Here is a 24145-nt window from a genome sequence, read left to right as displayed (position 1 = left end):
GCCATAAAACATTTGTTAAAATAAAATTTCATTTCTTACCCACACATCAAATGGGATTCCTTTATTCAAAATTTTTGCATTTTGAGACAATATCAACAAAGTCATGTTAATATTATCACAGATGCATTAAATCATAGGCCAATGATAAATATTACATCACATCATTTACTTAGATTTATTTTTTTGGAATTATTTTTATTCATGATTTTTTAAATAAAATTTAGATGATTTTTAGTATTATGTATTTTATTTATTTATCACACAATCTATGACTTATCGTGTAAGTATGTACATGCAGTATTAGTCACATTATGCTTGGTAGATATATGGAAGGATACTAATGCATTATATATTGTAGTGAGAAAATAATTGAATAGAATTACGAAAAAGTATTATTTTAAAGTGCACATTTTAATGCATGATTAATATGTTTCACATTTTGAAAAAATATTATATTTTATATAGACTTTACATACACACATGTACAAATAGATTTATCTTTATGTATTTATTAGATAAGATAAAAATATTTTTTAAATTCAAAATATTTAGTATGTGTTTGATTTATCTACATAAAAGCAAGTCATGCAAGGAGAGAAAAACCAAGAACTCAAAAAAGATGCTTTCAATGTATTTTGAGCACAAAAGCTTAATTGAATATTATAAATACATGCATGAGGGAGATGCTCAACCATGAATGGGGAGAGATTGTATCAAGCTTATGTCCCACAAATTATTTTGGAGCTTTCTTCTCTTGTGCTATTAATTCTCTTATTATTTTTCTTTCAATTGTTGGTTATTATATGATGAAGGCTAGCATCATATCCTTTCTTTGTGGTATCCAAATTTTGTAAAGTTTGCAAAAGTTCATTAGTAGAAGATCATAGTCTTGCCAATAGGATATAATCTCTGCAAAAAAAGAAAGCATAATGGAAGATAACAATGAAAACAATTACAAGAGACTATAAAAAATATTTTTCTTCCTTAACAAAGTGGATACAACTGATAGCTCAAGGCTCTATCCACCCATGTGCTCATACAAGCTTCAATGGTACTCTCAATAGATATTGGATGGACGATAGTGAGTGTAGAAGGTATGCTACACCTCTTGACATGTTCAATTGCTATGTTGTGTATATACAACGATCTCATAAAGAGGTCAACATGGTAGGTGAGAGAGTTGGATCCATAAAGTGGATGGTACATGCATCCATAAAGTGCAAGATAGATGGATCCATAAAGTAGATGGTAGGTAGATCTATAAAGTAAATTAGAGGTGAGAAAAAGGGTGCATCTATAATGAAAAATCCATTAAAGTGACACGGAGGTGGATGAATAAGGTTGTTGTGTAGAGTAGGATATTTAATATCATCCATGAACAATTTCCCTTAACTCCATGGAGACGATTGTTGGGAAGTCAAATATTTAATATCCTCCATGTATAGTTTCTCTTAACTCACCTCTCACATTTTCACCTTAACTCACCACCCACATGGTCCATCCAACTATCACTAAAGAATATTCATTGTAATTATTCTGAAATCTTCATAACTCATCACTCAGTGTATACCATTAACTATTTCCCACTTACCCCAATGGTCAAGTCTATATATGCCTTCTTATAACTATTTCGTCTTCAAGGTTAGACCTCTTCCTTGGAAATCCAATGGTCAAGTCTATGTAGGCAATCTAGGAAACCTTTGGTCTTGAAGGTTAGACCCCTTCCATTAGGAACCTACCAATGCGGAGAGCCTATCATAGTTTCTCCTCATTTGTGGACCTTAGAATATTTGGCACTTGGAGTATAGATATATGACTTGAGAGATATATATTTGAGTGAATTCCAACAATCTACCATCTCGAGCCTATATGTTTGAGATGGTGACATGATGAAACTCAAGGAATATAATCTCATTCAATGGGTTGGCTAGGAGGTTGATCTTGTTTGCTCCATCAGGTTATGGAGAGACATTTACAAGGGTGTATACATAGAGTTACTATAGTAGGAATTAGGATATTGAAATGGGGCGAATCCCAGAGGACCAAAGATTGATCTAAGGATCCCCTAGGACTCACTAGCCCCACCTCACTAAGAGCCTATGAAAGCTAGGACATACAAATTTTAACTATATTGGATATTTGAGTGCAAGTGGCAGATAGAGTCAGAGGTCTAGAAGGGTAGCCATTTACTTTTAGATAGAGGGTAACAAAGTCTTGCCTTCCTCAACATCCCTTGGAGGAGGATTAGACTCATAGGCCTCCAAGGAAAGACATGACAATTCGATCAATACGTAGCTTGGTCAAGCATCTAGCAGGGGCATCTTTGGATCCAACAAGATAGTCATTTAGATATGTTGGACCAGGATCGGGGGAGTGGTTGTGGCCAGCTTTAATAGTCGCCCAGAAGCTAGTTAGCTCCATTGCTAATAGAAGCTAGGTTGGTAGACACATCTTGATGTAAGTTGGCATTGGATTGGGCCCATCACATAACTAAGGAAAAGCATAGCATAATGGATGCTTTCTCCAATATCTTGTAGCGATTCTTCTTGTTTCTTATGGCTTGTATAAGCTCACGGGTGCCTAGCAATCGGTATTTGGGTAGCACAACTGTAACAGGATGGAGTCGACAAGTTCTTCTCGCTTGGAGTGCCTGGAGACTCTGAACAAAAACGTATGGTTATGTACCACAATTAGAGGGCATCAATGTATAGCGCCTCGGGGTAGCTCTAATCCACTCACTCTGTGACAGTTGGAAGCAGCTATATCCTTCATCATTATTTAGATATTCTTCATTATTTAGATATTCGCCATTTTGTGGGCTTTTACTTATATCGTGAATGAAATACTAAGAGAGATGCAACATCAGTTACCTCTGGACCTTGAGCTTGTGCTGCATTTCTTGCAAAGCCGGTGTATTTCCGGCACCTGTCAAGGATCTTCCGTGCACTGCAACAGAAGAGATCCAACCTTAGAGACCTCCTAAGCTAGTTCGATGCAGACAGTGACCTTGTATCTTGTCATATCAATGCATGTACACAAAACTCACGTGTCTGCTTCGCTATCTCAGGCTAAATCAACATTAATCCCTTCACGATTGTGCACCAGAAAAAATCAAGACAGCGCTATCAAAGTCTCTTTCGAAAACGTTGTTGGGTCTCAACTTTGGGCTCCATATTTTTATACCTTAGCTGTTTTTGTAAGATTTCATGGAATGCAAGACTTAAATGCTATTTTTTAGATGTTATGAACTCTTTCCTATCCAAATATTTGAGTCATATCAAAATAGCATCAATGTTTCAAAAGGACCTTTCAAATTCTAATTAGTTCAGTATCGAAATATGCTTAAAAATACACTCTATTTTATGATTACTTTAATATCTGAATATGATTATTTTACTGTGTATGATTACTTCAACACTAAAATGTTCTACAACATTTTTGCAATCTGGTGGCTTGACAAATGAATGATAAACAGAAGACAAGTAGAAAGTATTTGATTTAGCAATCTCATAGATATTTTATGTGATTGGATTTACTCATATCACATGTGACTATTGTTACATAGAATGACATGATTAGATTTGTTTATATCACATGTGACTATTGTTATGTAAAGCGATACCAAACATTAAGCATGTATACAAAGCACCAATACATATTTTTGAAAGTACAAACATTTATAGCTCAATTGAATTACACACTAGCCACTATGATAACATACACCAAATTAATGCCAATGCCACAGAAACAAAAGAAGATGTGCACACAAAGAAAAGCTACAAGCACACTCATAGAGACAGAGAGAGAGAGAGAAGCTCTCAAAGCTAGACTTCACTACATATCAAGGAACACTCATAGGAGAAGAAAAAGCCATTTTCTTCCACCTCAAAGGTATGCTATTTTTTTTCACTTTCTACCATATTGTTTTTGTACTTCATGAAACATATATTGAGTTGTTGATATAGATACGAAGCTTTGCATGAGCTTTTTAGGCTTAATACGGGGTTACATATGTAGTTAAATTTTTTGAATCACAATGGACAATATAAGATTACACGTGCAATTTAACGTTAGATTATAGGTGTTATGACTACAATTTATATATGGTTTGAAATGTGTTACGATTATGATTCTTTATTTTGATTTATGATTTTTGCAAATGCCTTATCTCTAGTATCTAGGTCAAATCATTTTCCTCCTTGTGTTTTAATTTGCATGCTTATCTAAAGGTGAAAGAATAAGTGGGGCATCTCCATTGAACTATATATTTCATTTCTATATTAGGTTGCTCTCAAATATTTGGTGCTTCAGGCACAGAAAGGTTGATGCTTTGTGACTTAATAGTGGTTTGGAATTCAAAAATTCATGTTGTAATCAATCCATGCATGTCCTTGAGGTACTTGAATATTTTAAAGCTCTTTGTCTACACATTTCCCTACGAGTTTAAACGTGATGTGTTATTTGATAATGGGTTTCTAATTTCTTTTTCTTTTTTTTGGTTTGCTATGGGCTTGTGAATTTAGGATTTAGAGTCAGATTAGATTTTTTATCATTGCTACTTAGAGAAGAGACAAAAGAAGAAGGTGAAGAAGAACATTCAAAGGCATGCCTTATGTTTCCTTTGATGTTTAGTTGTATTTCTTGTACTCTGATTATTAATTGTTATTGCAATAGCTAAGTGTATGAGAATGTCATAACTATTGTTTTACATCGTTAGGTTATTTTTGGAACTCATATGAGGATGTATATATTGTATGTACATGACACTATATGTATTTAGATGGAGAGGGTTGGATATCTAACCTTATTAAAGCCATCATTAATACCTATTTTAGAGGCCATGATAATTTAGCTATCAAGAGGAGTTCGTTATTGTGATATGGTAATAGGTATTTGGGGAAAATCCTATACATTGGATTCAAGGTTAATACTTATTAGCCTAACTTTGAAACAAAAACTTATCATATCCTCCTTATTTCATTAATCCCATTTTAGAGGCCCTGGTATTTGAGCTATCAAGACAAGTCTATTATTGTGATCTCGTAATATGCTAATTGGGAAAAATCCTATACATTGGATTCAAGATTGGTAGTTACTAGCCAAAGTATGAAATAAAATATTATCATATCCTCCTTATTTCATAGAGATTGATTTAGGTTCAAGGGGCTCATGTATGGTCAAGACTTTGAGAGAGCTTATGTATATGCATACACATTGACCTTTGCATACATATTTTCCTAGTCTATGCATACACATATACTATGCATAGACTACACTAACATATGTATATGTGTAAGCATGTGTGTTTGTACACACACACACACACGCACACATATCATGTGTAGTCATATGTATATGTTCATGTGTCTACATAGTCTATATGTATGTGTGTGTAGAATCTATATGTATAGGTAGCTTGTCTATGTATTATGTATATGTAAGTATATACATAACTAATAGAGTTATGGGTATGCATAGCATATGTATAGGTTATTATACATGGTATAAGTTTACATATGTGTATTCATAGCCAATTATGTGAATGTGTCCACTATGACTTGTACATATATGCAATCTATCTATGTTAGCCTTGTGTGTACTCATGTTGTATCATGCCAATAATCTTGATATGTTATATTTCTATAGATGCATTTGATCATATTATTGCAAATGTTGATGTGAGTGGGGTTGTAATGAACCTTCGTAAAAAATCTTAATTAAAACCCTAAAAGAATTTTGTTTAAGAGTGCTTTGCTAACCATGTACTAGCTTTGAGGAGACGAATGTGCTACAAGGTTACCACTTTTGACATCATGCTATGAGGTTTGTGGATGCTGTCAGGATGCTCGTGATGATGTAGACAATGAGCATGAGAATGATGATGTATATGATGATGATGGTTTTTTTTCCACACATGATGATAGTTCTTCACATTTTATTAATGATGTTATATCCTCTCTCCCTTGAAGGAATCAAGATATCCTCATCTCTAGAGAAACTAGGGCTATCACTTTTCCTATGGTGGTTTGATCCTATGATCCATGGGTTAGGATCTACCACGCTTTCATTCTGCTACTCTAGTACAAGCATTCAACTTCAAAGGGATATTATGAATCCAAAGATAGGTTTCTCACAACATATTGGCTAAATTAACTAGAGAAGTAGGGTCCATTACAAGTATAAGACATATTGCATCTTCCTAGGCTTCTACCCATCTTGAAAGGGTATAATATGCTTTAAGTTTTTATCATTATCTTACTCCTAAAGTATACTAAATGATCAACTTGTATGGCTTTTCTTTGTTAGGATTCTTGATTCAAATCAAGGCAACTAGCTTGGATATGCCCTAGCTCATTGCAATGGAAACATCAACGAGTGAGGCATCTCCTCAAAATATGTCATCACTATTTGAAGTCGCCAAAGCTTTAGATCTAAAAAGAGCATCTTCAAGATCTTTGGGTCACAAGGATTCTAATTGAGTGTCTAATGGAAAACTTAATCCTCAACAAAACTTGGCCACATGTTGAGTAATATCCATACCCAAAGCATACTTTTTGAGAGTTATGAATCAAGAGTAATATGCTTCTAGGATCAATTCTAGTTAGCAAAGCTTGAAGAACTCCTTCATCTTTAAGATAGGACGTTAGAGGATTTTTTGTCTATATTGTGAAAACATCTAACAAGTCATATATTAAATTCTTCCACGGTTTACATGTAGAATAGTAGAAGTTAAGATCTGGTAAGATGTGGTGAGGATGCCAAGATTGTGATAAGGTAGAATATCCATGTCAAGTCACACAAGTCAAAAAGAGGAAGTTTGCATACATATGGCCTAAATTAATGAAGTGACTTATTTTAACGCTTCACATACAAAAACTTTAGAGAGGGGAACATGAGAATTAAAAAAGAGAAAAAAGTGGAGAGAGAAAACAAGAACACTATATTAGAGAACTTGGGAATCTCCCAAGTCCCACTTTCAAATAAGGGGTAAAGATTTGGCCATGTGGCTACATCTTAACCCATGCTTCAAAGTGGGACTTGGAAAGACAACTTATATAGTAATTATGGTAAAGTCCACTTTCAAAAGTAAGGGGACAAGATTTAATCATGCAACCAAATCTTAACTAAATTAGGAATTCCCAAACTGTATGAGAATTCCCAAATTCCCTAATATATAGTGTTCAAGGGCAACATGTAAAAAATGTGACTAAGTTTTGAAGCTCTTGGAGAGGCCACCATAGCTCATGAGAAAGTTGAAACAAGAGAGAAACACAATGGAAGTGGAGCCAATGACATCTTGGGAGTTTCTTTATGCTTACAATTAGTTGGATCTTGGATAGTGTCTACTACTATACTAATAATAACTACTAGGGTATTTGCTGTCATAAACCATTCACAAGGTGATTCTAAGTCTTCCACGGTGTCTTGTTTATGTATATGATGCTCTACTACTACTAGATCATTTCTAGACTAAGAATCCATGGTATTTTAAAGGATTGGAGGAGCAAAGGCTTGCATTTTCATGCTTGTAATAATAGTAACTAGTAGGGTATCTACTATAATAAAGGTTTCTTAGGGGGTTCTAGAGCCTTTAGAGGCATCTCCTTCATGCATATGGTGCTTTGGGGATGAAAGAACACTGTTAGAATAAGAGTACATAGTTTTATGAAGATTTGGGATAGCATTGGGACTATTTTTATTTTCTATAATTAAACTATTATAATAGAGCCAAAGCACTAATTCAGTCCCCATACAAAATTTTAGCAAGATCTAATGTATGGTGAAGCTTGAAAGTATGGCTCTGGATTGATAGGGACTACCATATATGATATTGTTTGAAAGTTTATGTATAGTTTCATAGCTAAAATAATTTAAGTAAGCCTATGTAATGTAGGGTTATGCCAGTGACAAGGTGCACTTTTTAGTCAAAATGTTAGAGCTTGGGTTATGTACTTGTACTTGAGCACATGTAGTGATTGTATTTGACAAACTCTATCATAAAAAGATTGAATCAAAGGATTTTCTAAGGGTTCCTATCTTGATGTTTTGTGTTTAAAATTGATTCTATTCCTATCTTTTCTTATTCTTTTTATTCTTAAATATCTATATCCTTCTCGTCATGACCCTTTTGGTTAAGGTCTTTGATCGTATATGATCTAACATTGGTAAGCATGTTTTGAAGGCCATCGAAAGGTTGTAGAATGGGAGGCCATGCATATTGCTGAGAAATAGACAAATGATGTATGCTCCAGGAAGAGATGTCTTAAATCCCATATGCGTAGTGAGGAGATTGGAACAACCCAACTTCTATAAAGCATTGTACTTGACTATCACTTTCATAATGATGAATACAATATCATGATGCTTTCCTCCTTCAGTTAGTGTCAGTGTCAGTCCAATACACAAGATTGTCTTTATAAGTCCAAGCTTCCATCTTGGAACCTAACTCACTTGTGTAACAATTGTCCACTCATTGTCCATGTCAACATGAATTTAGTCTTCATCTTCCGACCTCCATAGCTCCTGCCATGTATGTCATTACTGTGGCAAGATTGCCTATATAGCCAATAAATGTTTCCACCACAAGAAAAGAGAACGGCAGATGCATAATGATTACTACCAAGACACTTCATGAATGAACAAGAAGAAGATGATGATGATGATTCTTCCGCTACCATCAACAACTCCGACAGATTGTTTTAAAGAATTTTCATTGTATCTTTCATATGTTTTTTCCATAGCGGATCTCTATTTTTTCCTTAGTGTATTTTCTTGGTAAAAACCCTTGCCAAAGATGTAAAGTTTCAAGCTTTAACTTGACTAGGTTGCTTATGAGCTAGTCTCCTAGGCTATGCCATCATGTAAGGGGGCAAAAGCTAGCAAGTGTAGGGATTCATCATTTAAGGGGGGATGTTGAGAAATAGACAAATGATATATGCTCCAAGAAGAGATGTCCCAAGTCCCATATGCATAGTGAAAGGATAGTGGAACAACCCAACTTTTATAAACCATTGTACTTGACTATCACTTTCATAATGATGAATACAATATCATGATGCTTTCCTCTTTCGGTTAGTGTCAGTGTAAGTCCAATACACAAGATTGTCTTTATAAGTCCAATCTTTCCATTGGGGGTTCACTCATAGTAAAGAAGACATGTCACCTGCATGCAAGGACTTAAAAAAAAAACCCTATTTATGAAGCTTGTAAAACTCATACATCCCCCTATTTAAGGTTATTAGATATATGCATGTATGACTATTTATGTATTCCCTTTCTTAAATATAAATCTTCATAGAACATATACTAATTTTCTTTTTAAAAGTTGGAATTATCCTAAGCAATTAAAAGTATCAAAATGGACATATTGCAAAGTGATTTATGTAGTGGCACTTAGATACCATCGAAGTATGCGTTGCAATGTTTTTGAGTGCATGTGCCCCCTTACCACATGAGCAGAGTGATTAGGGGAATTGAACCCCTTTATACTTAAAGTGACTACACCAAGTAGACACCAAGCTCTCTTTGGAAGAAGGGGAGTTGAATCTCTCTATTAAAACCATGGGAGAGTGCCAACTCTCCCCCTCCCACACTATGATTAATTCACTAACTCTAATATGTGAGGGTTTAGGGTTTTAACCTTACTTGTCAAGGTCTCTTGTATGCCATGGAGAAACCAATCTATGGAGAGAGGTGATCAAATGCATCCCCCCATTGTTTTTCCCTCTATCCCTTCCTTAAATTTAAGTTCAATATAGGAAATTAAGAGGGGTCTACCTCTTGTAGATTTTATGCCTTGGTTTTGTCAAGAGGTAGGGTGAGAGCTGTGATGTATTTTGTTGCCTATTTTTTGTATTAGCTTGATGCTCTTTATGGTTGTGTTTATTTGCAAATCTATTTGTGGGATTTGACGGGCTGAGTTGCGCTATCCCGTGGTTGCCAATGACAGATGATTTTTTATGCCAAGAAGTGCCTAAAAATAGCAAAAAAAATTAAATTTCAGGGGAAAAATAGACTTCGTCGAAGACGGCAATTGCAATCAATACGATTTTAAGCGGCAATGCCCGAAAGTGCTTAAAAGACCCATTGGACGACAATTGGAGAATTTTCATAATTTTTTGGTGTGTCAGATGAGACACTGGTAGATGCTCAACAGTGGAGGACTTCAAGATGGATGCCCATGATTTTTTGGACTGCGAATCGGGTACCGGATGAAGAAACGGGAGTGCCCGAGAGACCAAGACCCAAAAGGGCAAGTGGGAAAGGACTTAAGAGAGCCCAAAATATGTGCCTTTTGGGGGCTCCCTTTAAAAGCCCCTAAAAAAATGAAAATCATGGGGGGGGGAGGTGCGTCAGTTTTTTTTGGCATAGGCAAAAGAAGGCGCTATTATTCTATTTGGTGGAGAAGGGGGACTATGGTACTTACAAACAACCCCCCCTTCTGATTACATGGCTGATTCTCTTGCTATCTTCACTCTCCATCACTGCCTTCGGCTTTAGAGATGGCTGTCCAGTTGTAGAGATGCAGATCTAGTATTTCTCTCTCCTCTTTCCTTGTCCTGCATAGAGGTACTTCATGTGGCAAGAATCAAGAAGAGAATTGGAAGATGGATGCTTGTTCGGGGAGGCACCGGATTGTTCCAACAGGTTGAGGAGGCTGAAGGCTGAAGATTTAAGCTGAAATCCATGACTAGTTGGTCAATATATAGTCCTAATTAAATATTCAAAAAACCTGAAACACGCAAAAATGCGGTATGCTCTATTTTATGAAAGAATTTTGCTTGTTTCTTATCGTTCATGGTCTAAATGGTATGCACATGGGCTGAAATTTTATTTGAATGTTCCTTGTATTAATTTTAGGGTTGCAATCGCTCTTATGCAGAACCTATATTGATTTACAGCAATTATAAATATTCAAAACCTGAAAAAACACTAATTTTGATGGATATTGATAGTTTCTTTGATTTTGAGTGAAATAAAATAAGAGAAAATGCTAAGTTTCAGTTCCAATGATTAGTCATAAGAAAAAACCAAAAAATACCTATTTTTTATTCAAAATAAATAGGAAAAATAGAAAAAAAATTAAAAAAATGAATTTCTTACATTTTAAAAAAATAAAAAAATAAAATCTATGTATGTGAATATTTGACGGGGCTGAAGCATGACGTTAAGCCTCAGTTTGGCCCTTGTTCTTTGTGATAAAGTGCTTATTTATTGATTTTACATACAAAAAATGACATAAAAGAACCTCTACACCTATGCATCGTAGTAAAATTTAAACGGTGAGGGGAAAGATGATGTTATACCATAGTTTAAGCGCTGAAATAATACAAAGTCTGATTGTTCTCTTTATGCATAATATTTAGGATGCGATTTATTTGGAAATAATGGATCTAGCAGTACGAGGTTTGCCTTGATGCTAGGTTCTTGCAACGAAGCACTACATATGAGCGGAAAATTCATTAAAAGGGTTGTTTTTGCACGACACATAGGCTGATTTTAAACCATAGTGTTTGTGCACAATAAGGCATCCACCATTGCATGAACTATACACATGGTATCTATTCTTGGCATGCATAGCAATTGGTTGAAGTATAAATGACCCACGCTGGAGAGAGTGAGGCACCCAAGTTGTAGGTCTAGATGGTGGGTTCAAGGGGACAAGTAAGTGAGGACTGATACATTCTTGGAACGATATAATATTGGTACTAAGAGTAGATTCAGTTTCGTATGTGTTATATGTATTAGCGATGCATTGAGGGGCCAATCCCCAAGGTGTAGGAGGATCACAGTGGGGCCACCGAAATCAACCGAGGGGTGCCTCCTATGTTGTTCTACATGGTGAATTACACCAAAACGTGTAGGGTCTCCCTTTGAGGAGTCTGAGTATAATGTGACCACCCTCAAATTGCGGGACACATCTTAGCAGCCCATCGAGAGATCAATCTAGAAGACGCCGCCCGACATTCCCAAGGAATGACACAGGGTTTGCCAACTAGGGTCTCTCGAGTCTACCTTGCAACGGAACTTATCCGGCCGTTCCCACTAGTATTGATCTGAGTCCGGGTTCCTAGCAGTCGAGTCTTCCTAACAGCCTTCTAGCATCGGTCTTCAGCCGCTCCACTTTGCGTAGATACAAGTGGAACCAAGCAGACTCATACCGCACTTGGTTCAAAGAGAATGGAAAATGAGAGGGATGCATCGCTCGACCTCTCTACCGTAGGGCATAGTTCCATTCCGGTCCCCTAAAACGGTATGAATCAGGGTTCTAAATAGAGGGAGAGAAAACACTAGAGGCAGACCTCACATTAAGCAAGCTTGTGAGCAAGTGTCTCATCGACAATACGACTGCTGATTAGAGTGCGGCAACACTAGCTGGCGAGACCCTCTCAATGTCCCCTTTGGCTGAAAAAAGAGTTTGCAATAAATTCTTCATCTCATCGGTCAAAAAAGAAGAAGCATTCGATGATGAAGTGGGTGGAGTATCTGAAGAGTCTCCCATCTCGACAATCAGAAGCGACGCTTTCACGTCGGTCTCACTAGGTGTCGCACGAAATAATACGTGTGGGAATTTGTGAAAGTCGCTCGCCACATGAATGCTTGGCAAGATGGAAGCAAAAGATAAGAAGAGTACTAAAATCAAGACAAATACATGGAGTAAAAGAATGGTTAAGATTCTCATTCCATCGATTAGATATGTCCTCATTATAAGGAGAAGTAGAAACAAAAATTTTAATCTTCTTGATATGTTCTCATAGATTTCTTGATTGTTACACATAAGGGATAGAATAGATGAAGTTTAATGAATTAATGCACAAGATAACTTCAAATTTTGAGAGCATAATTTGTCATGAATATGTGAGTTGAAAGTGTTTTCAATATTGTAGATAGGACACTTCCAAGTAATAAGATTCCATCACATAAAACATTAACGGTTTGATTACTGTAGCAGGTTTGTCACCCCATTGCATTCACCATAACTAGACAGAATGCTCCTCATCAAATGCTCCTTCATATCTTGTTGGATAGTTACCATGTATGAATTTCTAAGGTTCCACAAGAATATGGTTTTGTGATCAGTGATGAGGATTTTGAGATAAAACCAATGAGTAGGGAAGAGAAATTTGTTAAGCTTCACAGCTTTGTATAAACTCCACTTTCACATGTATCGTTCCAACTTAGCAATAAGATGTTGTGGTCTTTGAAAGAGATGGTGGAAGCTCCTCATCAGCAGGCCGGAAGGTTCCTTCAATATGAAGCAGCAGTCGTATTCATTTGTAGAGCTTGCCGATGCCTAACTTGGTGAATAAGCTATGATCTTGCAGCAACTAGAAACCCCATGGTGAATCGTTAATCATCATGAAAGAATTCCAATTCTTCATATGAGCTCAAAGTCCCCCACTTTAAACAAAATGGTATCAATCAACTCTTGATGAGAAGGCCGGGACGAAAAGCAACCAACTTCCAAAACACATTCACAAGCTATGAAGCAATTATGCCGCTCTACCTTTGAATCTCGGTATTGCAGTTGGCTGAAGGAGAGGTGGAAGAAGCAGACTACTATAGTGGGAGTGGTGGTGGGAGGAGAGGCCATGAGTGTGATGAAAGATTGCTCTCTCTTCGGCTATCTTGTCTTGCCTTCTCCTCTGTTGTTGCAATGCCCTCTTCGATTGCAGTCAACCCCTTCAGTATGTTCGTCGATGCTTGAGTCGTCCTCCTCGTTCTTCTTCTTTCTGCCTCCCCCATCCTCTGAGATGATCTCCTCATTACCTTTTATAACTATCCATCACCTCGAAAAATCTTTAGAAAACTTTTAAAGAAGCATTATGCAACTTTAATTACTTCCTCTATTTGAGGCGTCAAAAGAAAGCATCTTCTATTGACGCCAGAGATTACGACTTTACAACTTGTACTATTCCAGATTTGACCTTGCTCAATGCAAGGTTAAAAATATGCTTGTGAAGTTCACCCTTGTGACGAAAAAGTAATCATGTATTTCTAGAATATTGAATCTTTCATCATCTTCATAAAGTATCATCCTTTCTACCAAGCCATCCCTTCTTATAAAATCCCCATAGAAAGAGTATACTTCATGTGTGCACCGATTATAATGCGTTCTATTTACCCCACCTAGACACTTCGAGATTAGAAGAAGACAATGGCAAATAAGGAGGAAACATCTTTGCCAAATATGAGGCACATGATTCCCATGTAAACAAAACAATATAGTCCGAGTGTAAAGGACGGATTGTTGTGCAAATGCATATAAACTGAATCAATATGTATTGAAAGAATCAGGAATCTTTGCACTACTCAGAAGCAATATCCAGGCATTAGATCTCCTAGAGCTTCTTTGTAGAACAAAACATGCATCAAAATTGTAGCTTCTTCTGTGCTGCTCAAAACCTAAATCTGATGGTCCATTGGCTCCGAAAGGGGGATAAAACTTTAGGACACCTACTCATAGATCTCCCAGATCAGTCCTTCTTCTTCTTTCAGTTCAAAGTGCAGCTTTCAGCCTATTTACAACAATTGTGACCCGCGTGATTTCATCAATCTGTCTTTTTTATGAAAATCCCATAATTGACTGAAAAAGCAACTTGCTTTTTGCATGCCATCCTAATCTAGATGCTTTTCTAACTTTTTTGGATTTTTACAATAAATAATATAAAAAATAGACTAAAATTATCCAAAAATCTATTATTTTTGGATAATCCATGTAACTCACACTAATACTAATGACCTAGATCACATTGGCTCTCTTGATCAATAAGAAGTCGGATGATGATGCATTCCAGAGTTTTTCACACCGTGTCCGCATAGTGGCATGACAACGTATGCACCAACCATGATCCACATCAACTGGCCATCTACTAGTATCATATAAACCTCGCATTATAACATTAATCTTGGAGCCATGATCCAAAAGAGCAACACAAGGAGTCTCTGTTTCACCAAGCTTGACTAGAGTCTCTGTAGTCGCACGAGCCGAGTGACTATGAGAAAAATGTTTGTGAGGCACCAATCTAGGTGCATCTTCGCTCTCATCATATTGTATGGGCTGAAGTAAAGGATGAAGAGACTTCTTGGACTGCATACATAGAGCTCCATCTATAGATTCCTCAATAGTCTCCTCATCAGAATCAACCTTCTCAATTTGCAATCCATAGAGAATAGTCTTCGCAATAGCTAAAGCCTCTCGATGGAACATATCTTGCATTGGCTCTTCAATAACTTGTCGTTTTCTTTTTATGATGTCAATGATAACATCATGAAATTCCCTTTTGGCAATCCCCAAGACTTCTCCAAGTGTAGATTCAATTTTACAATTAAGAATCCAATCCTCAAGTATCTTTTTCAAGTGCGCGGTTGTCTCGATGTCCGATAGTAGCTTGAATCCATGTTACTTTTTTGGCTTCGGATCCTTTGTCTTTGGGACCTTTTGATCTTCTTGCACTTTTGGCTTTTGTACATCATCCATACTTTGCTTTGGTCCTGAAAAGAAGCCTAAAGAATTGGATCACTCCTCCTAGTCGCCCTCTTTGATCCTTCAGGCTGATCATTATCTCTTTTTCGCTTTTCTTCAACGAGTACTTCAAATCCTTGAGACTTTGCGATGTGAGCATAGATAGAAAAGACAACTACGCGATCATTCCATTCAGTCCCTTTTTTTATTGCATCTCCTATGGTTGAAAGTTTGGATGATGAAGCTTTACCTTTCTTTTCTGCACGCAGTGCATACAACCATAAAGGAGACTTGTCTTTTGGCAAATGCTCCAATTGAAGACCATAGGTAGCAACTTCTCTTGCCACCTCTTGCATCACATAAGAAGAGCACAAAGGAGACTCCTCCAATAATTTCCTCATACCTCCCTTGCTAAAATTTGGTTTAATTAGTTGCTCTGTATCTAGAAACATATTATCTTGTCCTTCCACCAACTTCAACCTTTTCGCCTCTTCAAAATCTTGATAGTCCTTTTCATCATGGTTTGGACTATCACACCACATGCAACAACAGACATGATTATTTCTAGAAGAATTTATAGAAGTAGAAGAGGTTGGGGCAGAAACTGGGGCTAGGTTAAGTGCTTTTTGTTCAGTTCTGGTCATCTTAATTTGAACATCTTTCAAGTTCTTTGAAATTTCCTCCACCATGTCTTCGACAGTCGGTTTGGCAGATGGTCTGACAACCACATCAGGAATAGGCATAAGCATAGGCATAGAAGTAGGCATAGACACAAGATGAGAAATAGGAGAAGAAGTGGAAGGAGCAACAAGAGAAGTAGGAGAAGTCGAGGAAGGACAAGACATCGCTAGAGGTGTTGGCATGCCGTTCTGCAAGCGAGCCTTCCATCTCCGCCTCTTCATCAATGTGGAAACCGCATCAACATCATCCTGCCAATCCGTCTTTAATCCCATAGTCTGCATACTGTCTTCAAGAAGCTCTCCCAACTCGTCCTAAAGTGCAGGATCAATCGCTTGCAAGAGAAACTCCACTTTCTTTAGGTTTAGAGCTCTTTGCTCTAATGCATCCAACTGGTTGTATCATTCTTCAAACTCCCGCAAAAACTCAGAAGCAACAAGTCCTTTGTTGGGCTGATAGACCCTCTCTCTGAATGTCTTCTACATAGCAATACCATAATCCTCCAGAAAATATTCGTCTTTGAGCGCTTTCTTGAAGTTTGAGCCTTGCACAAATAAATCTATCACTCTAACCTGCAAAGCAAGCGTGACAAGCCATAGGAAATAGTTGCTCCAGTCGGTAGGAACTTTGAAGAAGCACATCTGGCTTTAAAGACATCAAGATAAGCTGAAACATTCCAGCCATCAATAGTTTGCATTCACTAACCATAGTTTCAATTCCTTTGGTTGCACCATCCGTATGTTCTTGATGCAACATTCGTTGTTGATCCAATTGTTGTTGATGTAACTATTGCTGATGCTGCATCGATAACTATATCTGTTGATTCTGCATCATAATGGCTGAAGAAAGAGTTTGCAAAAAATTCTTCATTTCATCGGTCGAAAAGAAAGAAGCACTAGATGATGAAGTGGGTGGAGTATTTGAAGAGTCTCCCATCTCAACAATTAGAAGCGACGCTTTCACGTCGGATTCACTAGGTGTCACACGGAATAATATGCATGGGAGTTTGTGAAAGTCACTCACCATAGGGATACTTGGCAAGATGGGAGCAAAAGATAAGAAGAGTACTCAAATCAAGATAAATACAAGGCGTAAAAGAATGGTTAAGATTCTCATTCTATCGATTAGATATGTATGCATGATAAGGAGAAGTAGAAACAGAAATTTTAATCTTCTTGATATGTTCTCATAGATTTCTTGATTGTTACACACAAGGAATAGAATAGATGAAGTTCAATGAATCAATTCACAAGATAACTTCAATGTTTGAGAGCATTGTTTGTCATGAATATGCGAGTTGAAAGTGTTTTTGATAGTGTAGATAGGACACTTCCAAGTAATAAGGTTTTGTCACCCAAACCATTAACGGTTTGATTATTGTAGCAGATTTGTCACCCCATTCCATTCATCATAACTAGATAGAATGCTCCTCATCAACTGCTCCTTCATATCTTGTTGGATAGTTACCATGTATGAGTTTCCGAGGTTCCATAAGAATATGGTTTTGTGACCAGTGATGAGGATTTTGAGATAAAACTAGTGAGCAGGGAGGAGAAATTAGTTAAGCTTCACAGTTTTGTATGAACTCCACTTTCACATGTATCGTTCCAACTTGGCAATAAGATGTTTTAGCCACTGAAAGAGATGGTGGAAGCTCCTCATCAGTAGGTTGGAAGGTTCCTTCAATATGAAGCAGCAATCATGTTCGTTTGTAGAGCTCGTCGATGCCTAACTTGGAGAACAAGCTATGATTTTGCAGCAACTAGAAAACCCCATGGTGAACCGTTCATCATCATGAAAGAATTCCGATTCCTCATACAAGCTCAAAGGCCCCAACTTTTAAAAAAATGGTATTGATCAACTCTTGATGAGAATGCAGCGATGAAAAGCAAGTGCCATCCAAAACACATTCACTAGCTATGAAGCAATTATTCCACTCTACCCTTGAGTCTCGGCATTGTAGTTAGCTGAAGGAGAGGTGGAAGTAGGTGTACTGTAGTGGGAGTGGTGGTGGGAGGAGAGGCCATGAGTGTGATGAAAGATTGCACCAGGGACAGGGAGACAAAGCACAGATGCAAGAGCTCTTGTATGGGCCATGTCTTCCAAGATTTTCTTCGTCACCTTCTTTGTCCAGTCATCTCCTTCAGCTCTTTCATCATCGTTAGCTTTTGCCGTCACCTTTCCTTCTTCAGCTTCTACGTCAGAGCTTTAGCTCTTTCCTGAATGTTGTTATTCCCCCCCCCCCCTTGTCACATTTTCTTCAACTACGTCATCTCGTCTTCTCCTCTGTCCTTGCAGTGCCCTCTTCGATTACAGGTTGGCCCCTTCAGCATGTTTGTCGATGCTTCAGTCGTCCTCCTCATTCTTCTTCTTTTTGCCTTCCATGACCTCTGAGATGAGCTCCTCCTCACCTTTTATAATTGTTCATCACCTCCAAAAAGCTTAGAAAGCTTTTAAAAAATCCTTATGGAAACGTAAATTGCTTCCTTTGTTTGAGGCGTCAAAGGAAAGCATCCTCTATTGACGTCAAAGATTACGTCTTTACAACTTGTAGGACCTTGTTCAATATAGGGTTAAAAATATGCTTGTGAAGTCCACCCTTGTGACGCAAAAGTAATCATGTATTTCTAGAATAGTGAATCTTTCATCATCTTCATAAAGCATAATCCTTTTTACCAAGCCATCCCTTCTTACAAAATTGCCATAGAAAGAGTATACTTCATGTGTGCACCAAGTATAATGCATTCTATTTACTCCACTTGGACACTTGAGATTAGAAGAAGGAAATGGAAAATAAAGAGGAAACATGTTTGCCAAATATGAGGCACACGATTCCCATGTAAAAAAAACTTCAATATAGTCTGAGTGTAAAGGACAGATTGGTGTGCAAATGCACTTTTGTATATTGCATTCATTGTATGTAAATTGAATTCTAACAGACTTGCTATTCATGGGCCTTTCAGTTTGAATGTCATGTACCTTCTACTACAACATATCACAACTAGCTTCTAAATAGTAGTCCCAAGAAAATCCTTCAATATTTGAACTATCTTCATTATATGTTGGAGATGCCTCCACAGTCTCTTTTCCTTCTTGAAGAATGAAAATCTTGTCATTACAATGGCAACATATTGGTAATGCATGGGAGAATTTCACTTTCCAATTCAATCTATACATTGTTTCGAACTGGATTCGTGAATTCCTTTCATGAAAGGCTGAACTCATGAGATTTGTGCTCATCTTTACATAATTCTTGATTTCATTCCCCAAGAATCCATTCTATGCAATCAATCAAGCGATGCTTACAAAAATTATGAATGTATTGAAGAAATTGTGTCTAGTCTAACTACATGTGCTCGTGCATCATGCAAATGCAAACAAGAGACACAGTCAATGGAAAATAATTTCCTAATGACACTAACTAATGTGATGAATTTCTTGGCTAAAAACTCCACTCTTAGATTTGTAGTGGTGGACACGCAGTGTCACAACAACGGCTTTATGGTTAGGGATGACACGGCAAGCCACCTAGCATTATAAAGAAATGTGAAACCTGAAAGAGCAACTCAGTGCCAAAGAAAAGGAGGCACAAGAGAACAAAGATCGCCTAAGGCAAAGGCTAGAGGATGAAGCCCAAGACCTAGTAGCAGAGCAGTGGGATCATAAGTTGCTCATCCAACAATAGAGTGAGCTCTAGCAAGGAATGACGCGGGTGGAAGCTATGCATGTAGAACTATGGGAGAGCTCACAAGAAGGAGACTAGGCATCCGAAGAACGATGCCAAGAATAGGAGGATGCCCTGGTATTCTAGCTATGTTCGGCAATGAAGGAGCAAGGAAGGCTAGAGAGAGAAATAGGAGTCATGTCAGTAATGAAGGAAGAGGTCATAGATAGAGCCACAAGAAGCTTACAAGATGACCTAGAGAATGCCCGGGAGAAGGTTGAGGGACTAATGACCATGGCCATGACCGAAAGAAAGTTGCACTTGGCAGAGCTAGAAAGCTGCGTGCAAACTACTGAAGATCTATAAGAAATGATCGTGGAAGCCTACCAGCAGTGCTTCATGGCTGAGCAAGGTAGAAGGATAGCAAAAGAGCAGTTGAACTGTCGAGATAAAGAAAAGACCCAAATTATGGAAGTGTGGAATGAGCAGCAATAGGTAATAATGATGCTGTCTCAGGAGATGGAGAGGGGTAAGGAAAATCTGAAAGAGAAAGCACAGCAGTGGGAGAGGCACAACTTTCAAAGAGTGCGAGGATTGAGAGAGCGCTTGGTAGTATCAGAAGTGCGAGAGGGTGCTCGTCACAGAATCCAAAGCTGAGGATGCTAAAGCATACTCCAACACGTAGAGACAAATCTTTTTGAGCATTGTGTTTGATGTGTAAGGGGTTTCTATTGGATGTTTTATACAAGCTTTAGCTTGTGTTTTTACCAAGTACCTTCTCTCTTTTGAATTCTCAATCCATTTCCCAATAATGGGGAGACTTGGAAACCATTTTTCTCAACTCGACTTGAGCAAGAGATGATGGTTCAATGTCTAATCTATGCACTTGATTAGCAATCCTTGGCAATAGAGCTTGGGCTTAATTGTATATGCAAGAGGTTGTTTACCTCTTCTAATTGACCATTAGAGGGATATATTCTTGGGGATCTAAGTGGGCCTTTGGGGGGTGAAGCTTTGTCAATACTCTGAAGATTGGTTGGTAGTATAGACATCAGCCTCATGTTAAAGATTGAGTTCTTGGAAGTCTCAATGTACCAGCTAAGGCCTTCATCTATGATGATTTATTTACTTTTGTATTGATCCTACGGGGTCATTGTAGATATTGATGCAAACCTATCTATATTATGCAATCAACTCATGTATTTGGTAATTTGTCTAGAACCCTCAATTGATTCAATCCATGTAGAGGGTTTATCTTTTGAAATCTTGCCTAAAATCTATACCTTACATGAGCATTTTATTGCCATCCAAATATTGCATCCAAACATTTGCATCTTGATTCTTGAAACTTTGCTAAGTGGAATTATTGATATAATAGTGTTTCAGGGATGGGTACATGTTTGAAATATTGAATCATTTTTGTGCAAACATAGCATATGATCATGGAGATTCTCAAAATACAAGTTGCAAGAGATATAGCTCTTTATCTAGTTCTGAGATTGCCTTCAACCTTATCCACAATTATGCTGTTTGGATGCCCGTGTGTTGAAGTACTCTCTTGGGAATTCCCCTACAAGTAGACTCTTGTTTGAGAGTTACCATCTTGGATGAGAGAGGTTATAACATCCAAGACTTGCTGAAATACACCATTGACATCATTGTGGTTCCTGAAGAAGACTTTGCTTTGTAAAAAGGCTACACCATGTTCATATTCCATTGCCAATAAGGCTCCTACATGCTCTCTAGAAATCTACTTAAAACTCGGAGATTTTATAACAAGAAACACTAAAGCTTTTCAAGAAAAATGCTGTTGTTGCTTGAAAACATGTGCGCTTTCAATTATTGCTTGGGTTTCATCTTTCAAGAAAAAAAAAGTACAATAGAGCAAAACTAGCTATTTAGGGGTTAATTGAAGTGCTCTAGTGATCCCATCAACAAGGAGAAGAAGAAAGTGGTGAAGGTGTGAGAGAATGATACACTTGTGATCATATCAAAGGCACAGTAACTTTGAGAGTTTGTATGTGGAGAGGTGGATGGAATTTATGGATTGGGAGTTATCCTTACAAATTCATAGGATTTTGAAGTTAAACTCCCTCCAAGGGATGGTTTGGTAGTTTCTACTACTTGCCCACTGCTTCGGGAGATTGGAAGGGATTGTGATGTTGAGGCTATTGCTATGTGAGCATTGGATAGAGAGTTTGATATTTCTACATGAAGACTATCAAGATGAAGGAGAGATCATATAAGAGAATATATTTTTGTCGACTATATTTGAGAAGTTGTGTTGTCTACATACTTCCTTCCCAAAGTTGTTGATATCAATTTCATATCTTAGTGAATTGTATTGAGGATATACCTTTGTAGACCTTATTCCATCGATTGTGGCCTAAAGACTATGAAACTTTATCCAATTTTAAGCTTTTTAAGCTACAAAGAGATTGTATATTTAATTTACATGAGCATTAACCCTTGTTCATTTACCTTTGAGTTATAGCAAGTTTTGGTTTTGGATGTTCTTGCATATCCTAGTGCTTTGAGGTTATGCTTTGGTTCTTCTTTCCTTTCAATATCATATATTTTGGTGCCCCTGTTATGGATCTTTCTACAAGCAAAAAATATGGCCAAAGATTTCAATACATTACGCAACAAGTAGATTTTGAATTAGTACATTTTATGGATAAATTAGACAAGAAAAAATGGGTGAAGATCTTTTGCAACAAGATCTATCGAGCAACTAATCAAGAGAAAAGCTGGAGAATGGCTAGCTACATATATGGCCCAACAAGTTGCCTAATAAGAAGAAATGGAGATGAATTATGATGATGCTAAGATGTCTTTGATTCAAAGATCTAGTAAGATACAAGATGTAAGAGTCATATGATAGGAGCTCTAGTTTTATGTTTAGGACAAAGATCATAATGTGGAGCAATTTACTTAAAGGTTTGAGGCTTTTTTGAAATGATAGAAGAATGCATTGGAAGAAGCAAGACCACCCTTGATGTTGAAGAAGGAAGACGCTAAAGACTTATGAGAAAGTTGTAAAGATCACTAATGAGAAGAAATGGGAGATACTCATGTTGGAGTTATTATGTGTAGAGAACCCCCCCCAAAATCTATTCTATAGTACAATTCTTTGTACCTACTAGAGAGTCTTTAATGCAAAACCCCCAAAAAGAGGAGGCTTTGATGATGGAGAGAATACAGACTATCTCTAGGCAACAATAATATCTAAGGATTTATGTAATGAAGTAACCAAGGAGGAGATTAGGACATAGATTGTGGGAGCATAATGGATATGGGGAGGACTTGATAATCAAGGAGAAATAGGAGTGCCAAGACCACACTGTAATGACAATGAAATGGATCATTTAAGTAACGATTGTTCCTATTTATCATGAAGATGATCATCTTCATCGTCTTCTTCATCTTCTATTAGAACTTTATCACACTTTTCATTTAAATCTAGGTTAGGATTTTCTTTTATTTTTAATTGATGTTTTCTCTCGAGACTTCATCATTTTCAAACTCAAAGAGGAAATTTCCCTCTTTGCAGATTCCTTCATCTAGCTTTGAGCCAGAGGCTTCTTATCAAGGAGGACCTCTATGAGGAGGGGTGAGTACCTATTGTTATTGTTTTTTTAATTGGCTATAGCTTGATTGTTATTTTGGTTTTTGATTATTGGTCTTCTTTCCCTTTTTTCCGGACTATCTCAAAATCATCATCACACGTTTTTCTCTCTTCTTTGTTGTCTGTCAACTCCTTTGGCTTCAACTTTGGGTAGTCCCTTAGAAAATGCCCAATTTTCATGCATTCAAAGCACTTGTGACTGTGACCATCCTATCCAGAAGCCTAACCTTCTCTATGTAAAATTTCCTGGGGTCGACATGCGCACTGCACCCAGTCGTCGTCGCCTCCAATTTGGAGGACAGAGTACCGCCACACATTTTGCTTTAGACAGTTAAACGTTGTCGACGATAGCTCAATCACGCTGGCACTGTAGCCGCGGGTCTAGTAAAGACCAGACGTGAGTTTATTCACTTAATACATCCAGCAGCTGCAGTGGGAGGCGTGTCATGAGGGCCAGGCACACTAGTGTTCAAAAGCTCCTTCTGACTTGCGCTACAGGTCCAAGATCTCCAAAGATTGAAGAGGTCTAAGATACTTAGCCTTTGCCTATAATCTTGGGTATCAGGTATCATACTTACCCCTTGCATGCAAGCTTGGTGCTTGCTGCTTGATGAATTAAACGCAAACCCTGAAGGCTAACTAGTTTGCTGATGGTCTTCAGTGAGCTCCCGATCATAAATGTTTTGATGAAGAAACTCTGAAACTGCAA

At 37.4% G+C, this 24145-nt stretch overlaps 1 protein-coding gene across 1 annotated transcript in view; it reads right to left on the bottom strand.

The window, feature by feature from the left end:
- Positions 1-24145, bottom strand: part of LOC148030005 (agamous-like MADS-box protein AP1) — a 105640-nt gene that overhangs the window by 66630 nt on the left and 14865 nt on the right. The window contains exon 2 of the mRNA XM_087687192.1: positions 2871-2946. Within this exon, the coding sequence (XP_087543318.1) occupies positions 2871-2946 (76 nt within the window). The remainder of the gene's footprint in view (positions 1-2870; positions 2947-24145) is intronic.

Source organism: Lygodium microphyllum, chromosome 10, assembly GCF_053477565.2.
Source record: "Lygodium microphyllum isolate KBCC chromosome 10, Lygodium_microphyllum_v1.1.10, whole genome shotgun sequence".
NCBI classification, from domain to species: Eukaryota; Viridiplantae; Streptophyta; class Polypodiopsida; order Schizaeales; family Lygodiaceae; genus Lygodium; species Lygodium microphyllum.
The sequence above is the reverse complement of the archived record's forward strand: the minus strand, read 5'-3'. Positions and strand labels throughout refer to the sequence as shown.